Source organism: Erythranthe guttata, chromosome 3 (genome assembly GCF_056151865.1).
Source record: "Erythranthe guttata isolate IM_541 chromosome 3, IM_541, whole genome shotgun sequence".
In the NCBI taxonomy this organism is placed as follows: domain Eukaryota; kingdom Viridiplantae; phylum Streptophyta; class Magnoliopsida; order Lamiales; family Phrymaceae; genus Erythranthe; species Erythranthe guttata.
Window position 1 is genome coordinate 12767586 of NC_142535.1, and position 20517 is coordinate 12788102.

Consider the following 20517-nt stretch of genomic DNA (forward strand, 5'->3'; position numbering starts at 1 on the left):
ATAATAATAAAAAAAAAAAAAAAAAAAAAAGAAGAGAGGAAAAGAGAAGAAGAAGAGACTAGAAGGGAGAAATAAGGACTAGTTGTTGAATTATTTTTGAAAACTCGATCCATTGCCTCAAAAGCAAAAGTGGAGACTTTTGAACTTTTGAGAATCGAGTTTATTAAAGTCCGTAGAGGTGAATTCATTGTTTCAAACGCCTATCTTTCAAATTTTTGCGTAATCACCTAAATTCAAGAAGAATAGCCACATATACCCATATTTCCTACATCGAACCAAAGAGCCTAACAATTGAAAGCCACAAAGCCCCAATGATCCCAATAGCTTAATGTTCGATATTAGTAGAGTAGAATAATTTGGTGAGTATTTGGAGTCAAGCATATGCATGTAAGTATAAATTATTTCTATCTTTAATTTGCAAATATTGGATGCTTGAAGCAATTGTATGAATTGTGGTTTTTGGTAATGGTGAGTGACTAAGTGTTGTTGAATTTTGAGCTTGCGAATGCCTAAGAATTGTCATTATAATTACAAGTTCTGAAAACGTGAAGTTGATCATTGATCTATGTGATGAGATGTTATCGTTGAGTTATTTGCTTATTAGTAGATTTTGCTTGAGGACAAACAAAAGTTCAAGTTTGGGGGTGTGTTAAGTGTATATTTTTACACTTTATCGTATCTTTTTATTTGAGATTTTGGTGTGTTTTAACGATAATTGGTACTTAAAATGTTGATTTATTGTATTTTAGGTACAAATTGAAGAATTAGAAAAGTATGGGGTCAAAACTGCAATTTCGGAGAAAATATGGGCCAAAAGTGAAAAAATCAAAATTCTTAAGATTTAAAGCTCGGACCCCCGTCCGAGTTTTAGTTCAAATTCTGGGACCCCCGTCTGAGAACCAGAAGCTGTCTCTGGTTGTGAGACGGCCGTCCGAGTTTTAGTACAAAATTCGGGACGGCCGTCCAAGATGACGAAAAAACGCAGTAAAGGAATCCTAATTGCACAAGGAAACTACCTTCTTCCCCAAGTTTTGCACCCTATATAAGACCAAGTCAAGCACACAATTAGGGATCTATCTTTGGACGCAATTTGGAGAGCAACAAAGCAATAACGAAGACGAAGAATTCGAAGACTCTAAGCATAGATTTATCGTTTATGACTTATTTTATTTGTGTTTTTCCTTTAAATCATGAGTAGCTAATTTTCTTATTTCTAGGATTTTATTTGGAACCCTGTGTGGGATTTATGAACCCAATTCTATGATTTTATGCAAGTTTTAATTCCGGATTATTTCTTCTACTAGTTTTATTAAGTGCATGAACTTGATCACCTTATGTGCTTTTATGTTATTGTTAATCGCATGAATCGGAAGATCGGGTTAATAATTAGAACTGTGGTAGAAGAGCCTTTGTGGTATTAACATAGGAATATAGTTAATCTCTTAGGTAGCCATTATTGAGATTTGTGTTTAATGTTGTGTTCTAGAATTAATTGCATAGGAATATAGTAATTGAATCTAGAGTATTAGAATCGTAATACACGCGGAAGCGGGTTATGATTAATTTAGCATCTCAGGTTAATAATCCGGGTTAATTGCTTGCATAATTGAAGGAATTGGGGGAATAATAATCACATAGGGGGAAGAATAAAATCCTAGGCTTGTTTACTCTGATAAATCTTCGCGTTTAATTTGCTTTCTTGCTTTGTCTTTTTAATTTGCTTTAATTTAGTTAATTCTCTCCAAAGTCGACTGTGTAGGGTGGGCTTGATAGCAATTGGTAGAATTTAGCGTCTAGGATTAGATAATTAAATATTCCCTGTGGGTTCGATATCCGGACTTAATTGTCAACTATATTACTTGTACGATACGTGCACTTGCGTGTAGGTTTTCGGCCAACACCTCGCATCCGATATAATAAGTGTAATCATAATGATTATACTGGAATAAGACGGTCAGGATTGACCTCGCAGCCGATAAAATAAGTTGTTAAAATTACTGAATCAAGTGAGGTCAATATTAACCTCGCATCCAAAGCAGCTCAGCTTTTTAAAGAGGAAAAATGTTCAAGAAAATGGGGTGATTGGAATGATGGCACTTAAATGAAACAAGGTCGATATCAACCTCATCAACCGACATCATAAGTTAATATTAATGGTTAGTATCAATAAGGCAACCGAGGAACATAAGGTATACAGAGAAAGTAAATCAACTTATATTATAAATATTTTGAGAAACAACAAAGCAAATGACGAAAAATACAAAAGCGAATATATATATATATATATATATATATATATATATATATATATATATATATATATATATATATATATATATATATATACATAAAGCCGACATAAGGCCTTAGTCCTGAGCATCTTCATCTTGAGTCGCCACATTATCAGCCTCGGTGTCTTCCTCGCTGGCAGCGACCGCATCCATCAACTCCACAGGGCTTGCCCCGGTATACGGCCGAAGTGCCTCATCCAGCGGGACAGTATACCACGGTTGCCCATCACGGCGCACCTGTAATGGTTGCCAGGTCACTTGCATCTCGTTGGCAGGCAATCTTCCCATTATGTCGACGGGATCTAGGTGGACCGAGGCGCCAGCCTTCGCAATATCCATCTGCGCTATCTTGATGGTATGCGAGACGGCAAACTACGTATACGACATTAGGTCGGTTAAAAAATCCGGAGAGTTCCGGTACATATACCTAAGTTCTGCCGAGAACTTCTGCAGTATAGCCCTACCCTCGTCGGAAGGAAGATAGGCACGGAAGCCTTCTTGCCAAGCCTGAGATTTTTCCTCCTCAAGGGCCGCTTTCTCGCGAACATGCTCGGCCTTTTCTGCCTTGAAGGCAGCCCTCTTTTGTTCAAGAGCAGTCGCCTGCTCTTGGGCCCGCTGCTCTGAGATCACGATCAGATCTCGGAGAGCCCTCTCTTACTCCACCGCGGCGTCCTTCGTTTTCTCAAGCTCATCTCGCATGCGAGATAGCTCCTGTTGGGAATAGGCAGAGGGAAGGCCCCTGTTGGCAAAATGACCAACGAGATGGCTAAGGGCGGCACAACCCTTCCTTTGTAGCTCGTCTTCTCCCAGTTTCTCCAGCACCTTTTGATCGTTGGAAGACCCGAAATGGCGAATAAAGTCCACCATCGTCAGAGCCAGGTTTCGGGATGAGCAACGAGGCCGGTACCGCGATCGTTTTGGGGGAGGGACGAGCCAAGGCAATCGCCGAGGTAGCGGCTGCTTTAGCAGGTGGCGGAGCATTCTTCTTCGAACTCGACGGATTCGAGGCCGACGTTTTCTTGGGCAAGGGAATAAGAGCATCCTCGGCACCCCGTTTACGACGTGAAGACTTGGTGGTGTTAGTCACGTCGGCCGTCGAGCTGGGCACCGCGTTAGCTTCATTGGTCGTAGGCGGCGCGGTCGAGGCTTCGCTGGTGGCAGCAGCTTTTTTCGGAACCGGGGTAGCACGAAGAAGGGCAAACATCGCTGCTTCTAAAAAATAAAAAAATGGGCAAACTGTTAAAAAAATATACTTATTACCGAAAGGGGTAGTTCACGTTAAATCGAGATTATTACCGCGTTCGGCGGGAGTCATAGCAGGCCCCAGCGTGCGGAGTTAGACACGGCCACGGGCCGGTTTTTATCCCGGAACCGGCCCGAACCGGCCCGTTGACGGCCCAAACCGGCCCGTTGACCGAGTGAACCGGCCCGGACCCGTGAACCGGCCCGTCCTACCCGGGACGGGCCCGGTTCTGAGAAATGGTTAACCGTGAACCACCGGGCCGGCCCGGCGGTTCACTCGGATTTAAAAAAAAAAAAAAATCAAAAAATTTAAAAACAAAAAGCAAATAACGGCTAGTGAACCGGCCCGAACCGGCCATTATTTACTTTTTTTGAATTTTACTTATTCATAAAATATTTAAATTATTTTAAATTTACTTATTCTTTTAATTTACTTATTCATAAAATATTTCAAAAAATCATTTTAAATTCGAAATCTTTAAAATTTTGGATTTAAAATTAAGTTCAAGTCTTTTCATTTATTTCCTTTTCCTTTTTCTATTTAAAAGTACTTCTTTTAATTTACTTATTCATAAAATATTTCAAAAAATCATTTTAAATTCGAAATCTTTAAAATTTTGAATCTAAAATTAAGTTCAAGTTTTTTCATTTATTTCCTTTTCCTTTTTCTATTTAAAAGTACTTCTTTTAATTTACTTATTCATAAAATATTTCAAAAAAAAAAAAAAAAAAATTCAAAATTTCCGGGCCGACCCGGAACCGGCCTGGATAGACCCGGAACCGGATAGACTCTGAACGGCCCATACTACGGGCCGGTTCCGGTTCCGAAAAATGTGAACCGTGAACCGGTTTGAACCGGCCTGAACCGGCCCGTGGCCGTGTCTATACGGAGTAAACCAAAGGCAGCCAGCAGCCCTGGTGTCCGTATGGCATTTTCTACGTCTAAATATTGTTTATGAAAAAAAGACTCTATATACGCAACATCGGCAAGCATATCGTCGGTATGAGGAGGTGGGGTTTGAATACTACTGGCTTTGGTATTAAAGGGCCACGGTTCATTGCTTCGAACGAAGAAAAATCTTCGATGCCAATAATTTATTTTGTTCAGAGTATTGGTAAAAATAGTGATCTTATCACGCCGATTGGAAAGATAATACATCAACCCAGAACGGCGAGCATAGAAAAAATAATCCAATAGCCCGCCGCAAATATTTTAGATATGTAGGAGGGTGCATATCATAAAAAAACAATTCATTATACTAAATGAATTAGGGGAAAACCGACATAAGGTACACCGAAACGGTTGGCGACGTCTACTAAAAAGGGGTTAAGAGGAAAGGAAAGGTCGGATTTGGCTTGGTCCTCATACCAAGTCAAAAGCTCGTCATCAAAATAGCCCGGAAGTTGGGTCGGCTCGGGGTATACATACCGATATCCAGGCCCGAACTCCACTGACTCCAAGACCCAACTACTGTCCACTACTACGTAAGGATGTTTGGAACTCGAAAGGGGTATGGGATTTTTGTACTAATCTATTAGGATCTACCAAAGCGGCGTCTCCTATCTCGTCTACACCATCAAACATGGCGTCATCTAAAAGGAGATGCGAGGAATCTGAATCACCTAATAGCAATTCTAGAGAACTACCTAGGGGGGACGAATCGCTAGACATCCTACAAGGGTTAAATTTGTTGAAAACAAAAAAGGAATGAGAAATTCACCTGCAAGAATGGCCTCCGGTGAAGCTAAGGGATAATCCGGGAACGGACGTGCGCGTGCCGTCGGGAAAGGTGAAGCAAACGGAAAAAGTTTGAACAAATCGGAAATGGGTAGTAGCACAGATGAAGCAATATGAGGAAGAAGAGGTTACGAAAAATCGAGAAAGGCCTATTTAGAATGTATATATAGAGTGAATTTCTCTCTCTACAAAAATGAAGGGAATCTGGCCGCTCATTTGAAATTAAAGAACGGCCACGATTCCTCAAACGTTTCACTTACCCCAGAACCTCGGGCATATCAACTGTCGCCATACAGGTGCAGACACGTGGACTCACCACATTTAATTCTTCTGCCATTTAGTTCACATGTTTACGCGAATTCCGAGGAAAGGGTCATGATTGCAAGGGTTTTCGGCAAAAGCAGACGGCGGGCGAAAAGACTGGTGCCGAAGTATCATTGATGGTATAGTTTGTCCCCACTAAATTCTTTTAGTAGTGGCGAACTGGGGGGAGTAGAGCGGAGATGCAAGAGTTTTTTTCTAAACCATTAATACTATACCTAGTTTTGGATACCTCGTCAAACTACGTATAGTGGGGGGGAGTAGATGATCCGGACCGATTTTGGCCTTGAGGAAAAGCCTAAGTCCAATTAAGTGAAGCCCAGATAATCAGGCCCGACTTGGGCCCAGGTCAAGTTAAAGGAAGCCCAATACCACAACTATCATAATAGACCGCAGAGGGTAATTAACGAGGTATAACACCTGCGAGATAGGCTTCCGAGGTAATCCCACGCCTGACGAAGTAAGCATTACGTCGGCATCTCGAAAGTGGAGCAGGGGACAATTCTGGGACGTAAATGATGGGTGGCAGGTCTGAACTGATTGAGGAACAGTAAAAAGAACCAATAAGAAGTCGCCACGTGGCCGAATAGACAGGATGACGGCTTTTCTATCTTGGAAATATAAACAAGCCCAAAAAGGCCCATATTATAGTAGTATATATACTAGGTCATGTATAGAGAAAAGGATACAGTTCTTGAATAACAAAGGGAATTCAATAAATTGGACCACCTAGATATATTATCTTAGGCACATTATCTACATATGTTATTTAATAATCTTTCTCATCCACATTACTCTGTGATCTCATAAGTACTCAAGGTATGAATATTCAAACTAATGATAAGATCTAACAATCTATTAAACATAACAAAAAACTATAAAACCTATATTATTGTATGTGGCTAATTTAAGCCCATCACCAGTGATTGTAATTCATACCTTTATTCGTGATCTTCACTCACTCGTTCAGCTCTATATCAATCATTTGATTTGGTTGTTCAAGGTCATTAATTAAATGAAACAACCACGAGTAGGGGATAAGTTCGAGCCATAATTTTAGGAATTCAAGATATTCGATCGGGATCGGTATTCGGCATCGGGATCTCGAGATAGAAATTTTAAATCACAATCCCTTCCCTAGCTTTTAAATCTCGGTAAAATTACTCAATCTGATCGAATAAAATTAGCACAATTGCCTACTTATGACCAACTTAAACAATCAAACATGTTTATCCCTTTAATATATATTTCACTTTAAATGACATGTGCCCGTCAATTATATTGTTATACTTTTATTTAAGAAGTACAAGTTGGACTAAAATTAAAGTAAAAGTCCAAAGTCAAGAATCAATAAATAAAGTGTAAAACAGGAATCCCAAATTTTGTAGATAGATTCATGCACATAAGTACATTACTAAACCAACACTAATATCACTCCAATTGTCAACGGTCAACCCCTTCCGTTGTTCCAGAACTTACAACTCTCCTCGAAATTGCATAACCTAAACTAAGTTAATTAATCAAACAAAAGTCTTTTTCTTAGTTAGTTCGACAAATAGTAGAAAAAACTGAACAAAGGGAAAGGGTGTTTTTTTTGTTTTTTAAAATTGACATTATTACAGGAATTACTTTTTTTTTTTTTTGTACGCGCGCGCTAAATATTGCAGGAATTACTTTATTTAAGTGTTTCGTTTTATATGATCGGATGTCAATTTATGTAGGGATGTAAGTTGGAAAGGAAATTTCAATTCCGTCGGTTTCGATCTGAGACAACTTTTTTCATTCCAACTTCCGAAATTTCGATTTCCAATTTTTGTCAATTTTAAAAAAAAAAATTGATTTTTTTATTTTCGATCATATTTAGTTTTTGAAATTAATACTGAAAAATTCCGATTTTTCCAAAAAGTACACCTATAATAATGTATATTAAATAATAGTTATTTTAAGTATTTTATTTTCTGAAATAGTAATTTGATTTAAGTTTTGTATTATGATTTTGACATATTGAATTATTGTTAGAAAATTTATTGGATATTAATGTGGTTTATGATTTTATTTTTATTGAACTGAAACTTAGCAGTTATTAGTTTTACTTTTATCGAGGTGGATGCTCTTATTTTTTGAAAATTATGAAATTTTTAGAAAAAAATTGCTAAGTGTTGAAATTTTAAAACTTATCCGATTTCCAAAAAAAATCGAAATTTTCAGGCCTTTTTGAATTGAAATTGGAATTGATTTTGCACTTTCGGAATTTTTTTGAAAATTCTCTAAATATACTAATTTCGAACCAATCCATCAGACTTTCACCATTTATTTTATGTGATGAGATTAGTGTGTAAATGAGTTGACTAACCTCATGAAACTAGCAAGTCGGCTCGAATTAAACTCGACTCATTCACACCTATATTGTCTATATATGTCATCAAGGACACGTGGCACAAGATGCTAATAGTAATGAAGCCGCGGGTTTCTATATACACTATTTCAGTACTTATTTTTGTCCAATTCTGAATTGTTGTCTTATTATTGGATGCAGATAACTATCACTGTTAGTCACAGCATATATGTGCTCATATTCATCTCCTAAATTATTAAATTTAATAATTGGTATATTCAAATATGGTTTATGCAAGAACTTACATTTTATGATATATTATTATAAGTAATTTTTCTTAAGCAAACCGAGTATAAACATAATTAATTTCATAAATAAGAAATTACCAACACGGCGTAGGAGTTTTGACTTTGACAAAGTCCTCACAGTACGCCCCGCACTCAGTCTTCACTCACTAAAATTCTATAGTCAATGTTCAAACACCACTCTCTCTCTCACACACTACACACAGTTGCTCTCTCTTTCTCTCACCTCCCTAACTCAGTCGACTAGCTTCCCACCACTTGGCCTCCAAGTAACCAAAACAAAAACGTGATCAATTTTATTCCTATTTCTTTTGTTTCTATCCTCTACTTTCTCAACACTTCTCACGCAACTTCCCTCCTATTTCCCCAAACTTCACTTGTTATAAAAACTCTTTCCCCAAACACCACATTTCATTATTATCTCAACAACCAAAATTCTCTCTTCTCTTCCAACAAAACAATACTTTTATACTTAAAATATCTTTCTATACCCAAAAAAAAAAGAAAAAAAATCAATGGCCCTTGAAGCATTAAACTCTCCGACGACTCCACCGCCGTCGTCGTTTCAGTTCGACTGCATGGAGTCGTGGACTAAGGGCAAGCGGTCCAAGCGCCCCCGCGGCCCCACCGAAGAAGAGTACCTCGCTCTTTGTCTCATCATGCTCGCTCGAGGTGGACGCGGCGCCGCCGCCGCTTCCACTTCCGCTGCGCTGCCGCACCGGAATACCTTCCGGGGTGTGCGAACCCAATCCCCGCTGCCGACGCGGGTGATGGTTCCGGCTGATCAAGCTACTGCAGCTTCTAAGTTGGTGTACAAGTGTTCCGTTTGCGACAAGGCTTTTGGGTCCTACCAAGCTTTGGGGGGGCACAAGGCCAGCCACCGCAAACTCAACGGCGGCGGTGGCGCCGGCGGGGAAGATCACTCAACAACCTCCGCTTCCGCCACCACGACAACCACCTCCACCTCTGGCGGCGGTGGCAGAACCCACGAGTGCTCCATCTGCCACAGATGCTTTCCGAGCGGGCAGGCCTTGGGAGGGCACAAGCGCTGCCACTACGAGGGCGGCGCCCCGAGCGGCAACGGTGGCAGCAGCGTTGTTACTTCGTCGGAGGGTATGGGCTCAACCGTGAGTCACCGGGGATTCGACTTGAACCTGCCCGCTTTGCCGGAATTGTGGAAGGGATTCGGCTTGGAAGACGAAGTGGAAAGCCCACACCCGGCGAAGAAATCACGCCTCTCGTTGCCGCCGGCGAAGTTGGAAACTCTTTGAAGAATCAACACGTCTCATAAAATTCAATTATTTTGGGAAATTCAGATAATATTTTTTTTTTAAATTTGATTCTTTTTTAGTGGTGGAAATTATTTGTGTAAATAGAAGTCGGAATCAGTTGATACTCATCATTTGTTTGATTGATTTATTTATTTTAGTCAGAGGATAGATATAGCAATTAGTTAAAAGTCTGTTACCCAATAATAGCATTAATTAATATTTTTCCAAATTGTTTTTGTATTATTTGATTAATAGTTGAATTGAAAGTTTCAATCCCAATATGCAAATTGCAGAGCAGTTGTTGGTGAGGTTACATCATGGGGACATATCGCAATGTGCAACTGTTTCTAACTGTATCAGTTAAGCCCATCCCGCCTTGTTCTTGGACCATATTAATTTAAATATTTCAATTATTATTATTATTATTTATATATATATATATATATATATATATATATATATATATATATATATATATATATATATATATATATATATATATATGTAGAGGAGGATAAAAATGAAATTACGAATGTATATATTTACATACATACATATCTGAATTTGAAACTCCCGGGATTAGGTGTATACAAAACCAACCGTAGAAATGAAGATTTCCTACCGTACCATATATGTGGAACACAAGAGTTAGATTTTGGACCTGTTATTGGAAATCCCTACACAGACGAAGCAACTCTACGTAAGAAGATACTATTTAACAACCATATATATAATATATTGCATGGTGATGTAGTCGAGGAAGATTGAGTAGTCATGTTAGCAATAAAACGAGATCGATCAGTGTATATCACGATTTCTTTGTGGGTACACGTTGAACTTGCATTACTTGGGTCCTCAGGCTACAATGCAATACCTGGAATAATATGGTATCTTTGTTTTAGAACATTCTTTTGTTCAGCGTAAAGGGTATTATTGTAAATTGTGCAGGTGTGTGCAAAAACTCACCTGCAAGGGTATTAATGTTGTTGATAAGAAATCTTTGCATTCGTCGAGTAAACAATGCTCTCGTGCACTTACATTAGTAAGTTCCGCGACCAATGAGTTCATCTGCTCCACCTGTTTATCCAACACAAGCCCCACAGAGAAATTAATTGCAATTCCAAAAAGACGAGATTCTCCATAAACAATATTAGAATTTCTATATTGTTCACCAATTTATCCGGCAACTATTACTATGTATAGGGACAAAAATTACCAATTTGACGATCACTAGTTAAATTGGGGTTTACAACACTACAGCAGATAACTAACATGCTGCACCACCGGATCAATCTTAATGAGTGTGAAACAATTGTGAAGTCGTAAAAGTACGAGGTCATGTCACTATAGTAAACTTGCAAGACTTCTTCACCTAACTTATTGTTAGTAAGTAAAAGTAAGAAATTTATCCAATAAACCGTATAAATAAGAGTAATTTAATAATTCTTGGCAAGTGACTAAAATTTGAAGAGTTACCATGTATAGTTTAATGTCATATTTCAAACAAAATACCTTCGTTAGCAAAAAGCAAATTGAGGAGGCCATTGCTTGCATCACGTCAACAGCAGAAGATATTGCTTCTTGCACCTTCTGAACATCAGCCTGAAAATGGTAAAAAAAAAAAAAGTTGAAAATGGGTGCTTTTAGTTTAAACTATCGCAGTGGCAATTCATGAAGGGATGTGATAAATGTCTGTTTCAAGTTTCGAGAATACCGTTTCGACTTCAAAATGGTCAAAATCACTTTCGAAGTCTAAACGGTATTAGTAAAATTGAAACGACATTTAACATTTCAGATTCATGAATGCTGCATTCATTAGGAAAAAGACCATCGTACCCTAGCACCACCGATGATAGGAAGACGCACAGTACTAGCCTCGAGTGCTTTTATAGCACCAGACACCGAATCGCAATGATCTCTATCTAACAGACTCCAGCTCTGCAAATGTGGATCCTGCATTCAACGAATAAAGTTCAAAATATAGCCTATGAGAAACAACGATCTTTCACATAATTTTTCGTAAAATTAGTCAATATGAAAGATTACATTGAGTTCAACAATTTTCCAGCAATTGTTCTCTTTTCCTAAAAGCAGATATATATACACACACACACACATATATATATATATATATATATATATATATACATATATATACAATATATATATATATATATATATATATATATATATATATATATACAATATATATATATATACAATATATATATATATATATATATACATATATATATATATATACAATATATATATATATACAATATATATATATATATATATATATATATATGTATATATATATATATATATGTATATATATATATATATATGTATATATGTATATATATATATATATATGTATATATATATATATATATATATATATATATATATATATATATATATATATATATATATATATATATATATATATATATATAATACTGAAATCAACTCTGAAACAAATAAGAGAAGGTCAGTGGACGAAAGAAAAAAGTCTTACTTGTTCCTTTAATATAGAATAAAGCTTCAGATTTTGTCGCAACGATTGTAGTTCAATTGCCTTGGACTTAACCGAATGCCGCAGTTTTGTGGTCGTCACCCAAGCATTATACAGGCTTCTCTGGTGAAGGCAGAAAGAAATGGGCAGAGATGAGAACACTTCCCTTTAATGCTAAACTAGAGAAACCATACGGGAATTGTAGCATAACATGCTAAAAATGCCATGTTGAAATGAGTAATGTTCGTCTAACATTAACTAATGGAATGGCTACACAATTCAATAACCAAAAGAAAAACAACACTAAGCAGAAAGCAGTTGTGACAAATTTGTGAACCGTCAATCACTCATCAAGAGAAAAGCCGAAGTATCTTCAAATTCTGACGTACAAATAAAAAACAAATTGAACTCAAAGATCAATTTGACTTCAAGGAAATTATAGATCAACTTAAAGACAGCCCCGTATTTTGGCTTTTGTTCCAAAACACACCTCAGTTGTTTCCTAGTCCGTATCATTGCTAAATGTACGTTTATTGATGAATACATGCTTTGTAAATTAAGATTACTGCATGAATTTCATTTCACCAATGCCTCGCCAGATATTTAGCTGTTTCTTGTGGGGTTGTTTACTTTCATTTTCTGAAGGACTATGCGGCTACAGTTATTAATTTAATTAATTAAGTTCTAACATTAAGATGCACGTACTATATACCGAGAGACCTCTGCATACAGATCAGTTTTGTGAACCTAGTCCTTCCCTTCTTAACTAAGGAAGTCAGCTATATGTCATCTTATTTGCTGTTATAAATACGATCAAGTTATCGGTCCAATCAACTCACTAATTATGTACTTTTTTACTATATTAAGCGCTCAACCATAATAAGAATTTGACACATCAATACAACTAATCTAAACTTCATACCGGGTACCAAGCATACTATAAATTAGTGCCTTGATCCCATCGAATATATGTGATTGTAATTCGTTCAACATATATTCATTTAAAATCCAAGACCTATTGGGTGGGGGGGGGGCAAATTAGTACCTCTGCTGTATGTTTTTGTGCCAACAGAGTATTCTCTACCCTCGCGTTCGCTAATCGCCACTGCAACAGCCGGTTGTATAGAAGTCTCAAGGCATGTGCATCAGCCATTTGATTCTCTCCCGAATTTCCTCTCCTCGCATCGACAGCAAACCGCAACACGGACGGTGTGCTGCAAGTGTTATTCTCATTCATCGAATTCCCTACGCCACTTCTAGCTCTTGTCGGACTTGCCATGCCCCTCGACACAGAACCACTTGACGAACTCAAGGCCTTGCATGGTGAAGCCGCCCTCACACCCCCTCGAAGAGGCGATATTCCCCTACTCGATGAAACTTCCCGAGGCGAAGATACAGGGCTATCGTTTTGAAATTTCTTTGCCAAAACTAGTTTAGAAGGACCTATTGTTCTATTCGATGTACCGATTGGTAAGGGAGAAGCAGGATCACGTACTTTATTTACTCGGTTTGTCTCTTGCCAGCATCGTTGCGGCACAACAACCGCACGGGGCCCGCCTCTCAATTGAGTTGTAGCAGTACTCTCCACTTCCAAATTCGATGAACTACCTGACCTCGGTTGATTTTCGAGCTCACCAATTCCTCGGACTTCAACATCGTTCGTTTCAAGCTTCATATCACTACCGACCTTGTCTCTACTGTTTTCTTCACCCACTGACTTTCTGAATTCCTTGAGTGCAGCACCGGATCCACTACATTTTACTCTCTCCGAACCGTAATCCAAACTCCGAGTCAGGAAACTCGAATCTTCGCGGCGTAATCTTCCAGGCCAACGATGCTGCTGCAGCTGATGATGATCGCTCGGCCTCGAATTCTCTATATCCCTCTCTCTTCGATCTCGCGTAGGCGTCACTCCTGCCTTCCTTCTCTCCGGCGTACCTTTCCTCACAGCCGATGGTGTACCAACCGCCGCGGAAGGGGGCTTCACCTTACTCACCGGAATAGAATAGGATTCCCCTTGGAAGGATACCGATAAACTCCGCATTGACGTCACCAGCATCTTCTCGGCGCTTGACGGCGGCGCGGCCGCCGGCCGCCGCCTCTCCGCAGACACCGCCCTCTGGTGACTCTTCGGGGTGGTAATTGCAGTTCTGCCGCCGAGCATCGGAGATTGCGCCCTTCCCGAGGAAATCGATGATCCGGAGGTGATGGAAGACAGCGTGGTGTTGGTTGATGAAGAAGAATTGGAGGAGGAGGAGGTCGAGAGAGACAAGTAGCGGGAGGTGACTTCACGAGCTCTGGGCCTCCGCGGTGGCGCATTGTCGGAATCGGAGGGGAGCAGCGGCGGCCGCTTCTGGTTCTGCGACGGGCGCTGCTTCGGAATCGATGTGACGGCAGTTACCATTTTCACATTGTCGAGTGGGTGTGAATTCCCCCGCACTCTTACGAACCCTAATTTTTCACCTTGATTCAGCGTGGGAAGCGTGTCACACCGAGTTAGAGAGAGAGAGAGAGAGAGAGAGAGAGAGAGAGAGAGTAGAAGTGAAATTAGGAGCGAGCTAACAGAATGGTTTTAGTGAGTGGTTAGAGAGAGAGAGTGAGACCAGATATATGACCGTTACGAATCCCGGCGAAATTATATATATATATATACAAGTGTATTATACACTACAATATATACAAGTGTATAATATATATACACTACAAGAGAGTGGGGGGCGTGCGGGGGGAGATATTGGAGCATAACTGTCGTGTACTGTGTGCGGAGAGAAATATTTCCAGGTTTAATTTTATAATTTTGACAAAAAAAGAAAAAAAAAAAAAAAACAAACAAATTGACTTTTTCTTTATATAAATAAAGAAGAATGCCCACACAAATTATACTCTGGTGCAAATAGTTTACAAACTACACGAATATGTAAATTATAACATCAGTCGTATAAGATGTGTGACAAACTCGAACTTAAAGCTGATTAGAAAATCAAGTTAGTCACCAAAAAAAAATAATAATAAATGAAAAAATTAAGAAATTGAGTTGTGAAGAGAAGTGGTGGCCGTTTATGTTGCCGTGAAAGGCAGGAAGAGAAATTTATTGGGGTTATAAATTATTATTATTATTATTAAGGTGATTTGAAATTTGTATGAAATTGCAAACTTTAAACATTTGAATTTGGTTCATTTAGTGTTGTTGAGAATTAAATTGGTCATCAAATTTGTAGGTGGAAACGTAAATTTTTAAATTTTTAAATGAAATTTTCCAAGATATTTTAAAGAGTATATAAATTTACCGGACCGAATGAAATTACATAAAGTTATGTTGGGCTATTGCTCAAGTTTTTCAAATCTTTTCTTTGCAAAACATGGAGTTAAACTATTTATGTTCATAGATATTAATTTATCCTATTAAAAAAAAAAGGAAAAAAAACTCAATCAAATCTATTTTATTTGAGATGACACATATCTTTAATAATGCGTTGTTTTTCTTTTTCTTTTTTCCTCAAACTTTAGATGGTGGTTCGTGGCAAGGGATTACTGATATTGGAGGGAGGAATTACGACGAAGATGGAGTCAGAGGTGGCTTTCGACTAGTCCAAGTCCAATGAGGAGTATTTGGACGAGCATCCGATCGAGCGGTCTCAACCTATCAAGTGCACATGTGATGGGGTCAGTTTGGCAAGATTGGGCCAAAGCCCCCATATTGAGCTTATTAAATAGTATAAAGGCAAAACGTATGGGCCGCAGGAGATTTGTTGGGCCCACCTATTGAATATGAGTGAAATACAATACCCTCTTTAAAAGTTCGCTCTTAATACCAAGCTCGGTAAAACGATGTCTCTAGGTTATGTGGTTAACAAGCTCGACAATTCATTCGAACATGCTAGAGACAAATCAATGAAGTGGCGAGCTGAATGAGAGAGGTTGGAAAAGAATACCCATAAAACGTGGTCGATAAATAGATGAAAATAATTGTAATTATAGATAGCAAGAGAATATTTAGAATAAATAAAGATCAAATCAAAAGGGCCTAAAGATGGGAAATGTCCGTCTTTGAGCCTATATAAACAAATTTAACGGAACGATTATAGATACAATTTAACATCAATACGAACACTTTATACTCTCTTCCAAAAACTCTCTCATACTTATTATTTGTCGTTCATCATTTCACTACCGCCGGTCTAAGATCCAATGTCCGGTGTACTTTCCAACGGTTTAAAAGAAGATTTGGAGTGAGGTCTTGAGGGTGTAGATTTTATCTCATCAACATGCATATGATTATTACTATTTTGCCACATATTTGACTCAACTTCTCGATCAAGTCAAAAGTAAAATAACACTTCCGATTTTGATTTCAAAAAAAAAAAATCAAAATTAAAATTCAAAATTTATTCTAATCGGAAAATCGTCGTAGTTTTTTGGAAAGTTAAGAATTATATGAATTTCAATTTTGGGAAAATCGGTAGTTGGAATTTTTTGCATTATAAATGAAAAAAATATATCAAAATTTACGCGGATCAGAATCGGCAAAATTGGTAATTTTCATTTCGATTTTTATGCCTAAAACCATACATCCCAACCAACCTTAAAAAATAATTTATTAACTTTAGATTTTTTTCTGCACATTATTGTTTCAAATGAGAACTTCATGTATAGTGAAATCAAAGTCGACTGACAGCAAGTTGTCTAAGCTACTAGTATTGCAATATCTTTTTTGAACCCATGAAAGAGAAAGGTCGGAGATGAATCCACTGGAATTATTCACTATGATTTATATAGCTAAAACAATACTATACTTGGAAGTATATAAATGAGTTCGGCTCGATAAAAGTTCGAATTTTTAAGCGAATTCAAGTTTGAGCTTATTTATAGTTTCTTCGCCTTTGTGAGTTCAAAAAAAAAACAATTAGTCGAAATATAACTAATATTATAATAATAATAATAATAATAATAATAATAATAATAATAATAATAATAATAATAATAATAATAATAATAATAATAATAATAATAATAATAATAATAATAATAATAATAATAATAATAATAATAATAATAATAATAATAATAATAATAATAATAATAATAATAATAATAATAGTAATAATAATAATAATAATAATAATAATAATAATAATAATAATAATAATAATAATAATAATAATAATAATAATAATAATAATAATAATGTTAATAAATTAATATATTAACATAAAATTAACAAAACACACACACACACACACACAACATATTGAAACAAAGATTTTCTGATAAGAAAAAATGCAAAGAGAGTTTCAACTACCAATTAATCTTTTGATTTTAATTTACTTGACCCTTCAATATTTATATCTTTTGTATAAAATATAACATAAGTTATATTATTGAATTACAAAATATATCATAAAAATTATATTATATATTTCGAAAAACAATTGAAATATTTGGAATTAAAATCAGATCAGAAATCGGAATTTTTGGTAATTTTATATACAATTCCGATTTCGTTCCAAATAAATTCGGAAAAATCGGAAATCGGAACTTCGAAAATTGAAATGAAAAATACAGTTCCAAATTCGGATATTTTCGGATCAGAATTGGCGGAATTCGGAAATTTCATTATGATTTCCACCCTTAGCTGCAATTTTAGAAATAATTATTTAACTCAACTTAACTTACAATTACCAAATTCAATACAAAAACAAAAAAAAAAAGAGAAAAAAAAGAAAAGAAAAAGAAAAAGAAGTAACTTTAAGATACTATAGTTACTCATCAAATAACTCCAAATTGTGTTAATAAAAAACTAAAAAAAAACATGTCGAATGAGAATCCAAACAAAATGAATGAATTTATTGGATGAAAATTAAAGAAATATAATGCTTCAAACCTTATATAAATTTATTAATAAAAATTATAAAAAAAAATTAAAAAAAATCAGTCGTAGTCTATGAGTTGAATATGGCCACCTTATAAAGCTAAACAACAATCAATCTTTGTGACGACAACTCACAAACACATTGTGGGCACAAACACCTTTGCATTCCTATGCCATTTCAAGTTGGACCACTCCCCAATTTCCATGCCTTCCCTTGCAAGTAATTTACCATCAACTTCTCCTCACAATTTTAGGGTAAATATCATTTAACCCCATATAGTTTGAGTTTTGTGCACATGTGATACGCGTAAAACCTACGTATAAAAAACCGCAAGTGTACAGTATCGCGTTTTGTAGAATAGTGAATTCCAGATATCGATCCACAGGGAATTAAGTTCCTAAATCTACCAAGTACCGTAATTATACTATCCTAAACTCTATCTAGACGAAGGAAATAATGGGGGATGAAATGAAGCCAAAAGGAAACAAAAATAATAAAAACAACGGTCCGCCAGTATACGCGAGGAATTCCGACGTGTGATGGCTTCTAGGGTAAAATCCACCAGTGTACTATCGATAAAGATCTACAAATCGAAATCTATTGTCAATTCTATGTTCGCTAACCCAGACACTAAAGTACCCTAACCCCCGTCTCCAGTGTAGTTAGAGTCTACCCACAGGTCCGACGTCTCCGTTCAGAACCTGATATTAAGAGAGCATTTAGGTCAAGTCCTTAAGGGCTACCCGAGGTGCATCACGTCTCCGTTTCCACAACCCGAGCTATGCTTTCCTAAAATCAAACGAGAAATCCTCTCTCGAGTTCATTCCCATTTAGAATCAATTCAATTGTTGGCCAAACAATCGAAAGCATTTAATACAGGAAAACATAAACAGAATCAAAGAACGACAAATAGATCACAGATCTGGAAATCAAAATCAATATATACAAGGTTTCATTTCCCTAAAAGAAAATGCTCAGTTCATTACAAACATAGCATCAAAATGAAGAACACGAGAAATCATAAACTAAACGTAAAGAAAAGCTTATGAAAAACCCGAGTCGAAACCCTCGTCGAAGCTTCCCGCGAAGAACTGGCGAGAACCGAAGAGAAAACCGAAGAAGAAGTCGAGAGATGGTCGAGATATATCGAAAAATGAAAGGGAGACCTTCTATTTATAGTGAGATATCAAAGAAAAATATCTAGTCTCGATTTTTGTGCCCAGATCGCGATCTGGGCTTCTTGGATCGCGATCTGGCAACCTCGAAAACTGCCCACCGCCTTCCCAGATCGCGATCCAGGAAGTGCGGATCGCGATCTGCCCCAACTTTTCGCTGCTACTGGAATTTGCCACCAGATCGCGATCCGGTGATTCTGGATCGCGATCTGGCCTCTGCATCAACTTCAAACACTTTTTTCACCCTTTTTCAGCCCGAATTCGACAATTGTGCATTTCACAAAAGTTGTAGCCCTTGAAGTTAGCTTTCTAAATCCACTTGAATCAGCCCAATCGGAGGTCGTATGCAAAAGTTATGCTCGAAATACCAAACACTGCCACAATCCGCGAGAATGCACTTTTGCACGTGTTTGGTTTGGTTCTCGGCTTCGCTTCCAAAATCGTTTCGAATCGGCAAAAATAGCTTCTCTTTACCTAAAATATAAATAAAACAAAAACAACATAATATATACAAATAAAGCCGAAAACTCGGACGAATGAAGACCAAAACACGAAGATTAGATAAGTAAAAGTTGTGCAAAACGAACACTTATCACACCCTCAAACTTAGATCTTTACTCGTCCCGAGTAAATCAAAACAAAACTACGACACAAAAACAAAAACGACAAACGAAAGAAAAACTAAACCTAGGCCACTAACGTAGGGAATCACGATTGCATTTAGCGTATGCAACAAGCCTTTGAACCCCTGGGTACCCCCAAAGGACGAGTCGTGTCTCGTGAGGATTTTCAGACAACACACCCACAAAGTTGCCGGATTGGTCAAAGCATTGCAATTAATTCCAAAGATGAAACGAGATAGATAACCTAAAATCTTAGAATGGCATACGGCTTAAGGTATTCGACTTTCTTACCGACGCAATTAGTTGTTTCTACACCAAAATGAAAGATAGACTCAAGAATCCGTAATTAAACAATAAACACAATCATCGAGGGTTTTGAGTAGAAATGTGGGTGAAAAGTAAGTTTTGATTCAGAAATTCAAAAACTCGAGTTGGGCATAAGTAGGTCTATTTATTCAAATAAAAGAAATGACAACTACAATATTTTTGGTGATTTTCATCACAACTTTTTTCTTTTTTCATTTTTTTTGAAACGGGCATAATCGTGACTCGTGCAAGGCCCGACACCACTGTGTTATCTCCCTGACCCATGTATCGAACTTTAGTCCAAGAAACCCCCAAGCTTGACAACTCGAAAGACTTAGGCGACGAGGTGCACCCAACGGGTTAAGCTCGAGTCAGAAAGGCGGGGAAATCAGAGCGTGAATCACAACAATACCACAAATTATTATTTTTCTCTTTTTTTTTTTTTTTTTTTTTTTTTTTTTTTTTTTTTTTAAACAAAAAACATAAAAGAAAAACGTAAAGACCATTGATAGAACTTTT

General features: G+C 37.1%; 2 protein-coding genes across 2 annotated transcripts; one reads left to right on the top strand and one right to left on the bottom strand.

The window, feature by feature from the left end:
* Nucleotides 1-8571: 8571 nt before the first annotated feature.
* LOC105971446 (zinc finger protein ZAT10) lies at nt 8572-9782 on the top strand. The gene has a single exon (XM_012996300.2). The coding sequence runs from the start codon at nt 8748-8750 to the stop codon at nt 9501-9503; it is 756 nt and encodes a 251-aa protein (XP_012851754.2). The 5' UTR covers nt 8572-8747; the 3' UTR covers nt 9504-9782.
* Nucleotides 9783-10020: 238 nt separating this feature from the next.
* Nucleotides 10021-14787, bottom strand: LOC105971397 (QWRF motif-containing protein 2). Its single transcript, XM_012996251.2, has 6 exons — nt 13070-14787; nt 12028-12147; nt 11340-11456; nt 11016-11105; nt 10470-10580; nt 10021-10377 (listed from the first exon to the last, which is right to left on the bottom strand). Exons 1-6 carry the CDS (start codon nt 14426-14428, stop codon nt 10312-10314), a joined length of 1863 nt encoding a protein of 620 aa, XP_012851705.2. The 5' UTR covers nt 14429-14787; the 3' UTR covers nt 10021-10311.
* Nucleotides 14788-20517: the final 5730 nt, after the last annotated feature.

Coding starts and splice junctions, on each gene's coding strand:
- LOC105971397 (XM_012996251.2), bottom strand. CDS start 14,428: ATGGTAACTGCCGTCACATCGATTCCGAAGCAGCGCCCGTCGCAGAAC. Junction 10,581..11,015: donor TTTGCTTTTTGCTAACGAAG/GTATTTTGTTTG, acceptor TTGGATAAACAG/GTGGAGCAGATGAACTCATT. Junction 10,378..10,469: donor CAACATTAATACCCTTGCAG/GTGAGTTTTTGC, acceptor ATATTATTCCAG/GTATTGCATTGTAGCCTGAG.
- LOC105971446 (XM_012996300.2), top strand. CDS start 8,748: ATGGCCCTTGAAGCATTAAACTCTCCGACGACTCCACCGCCGTCGTCG.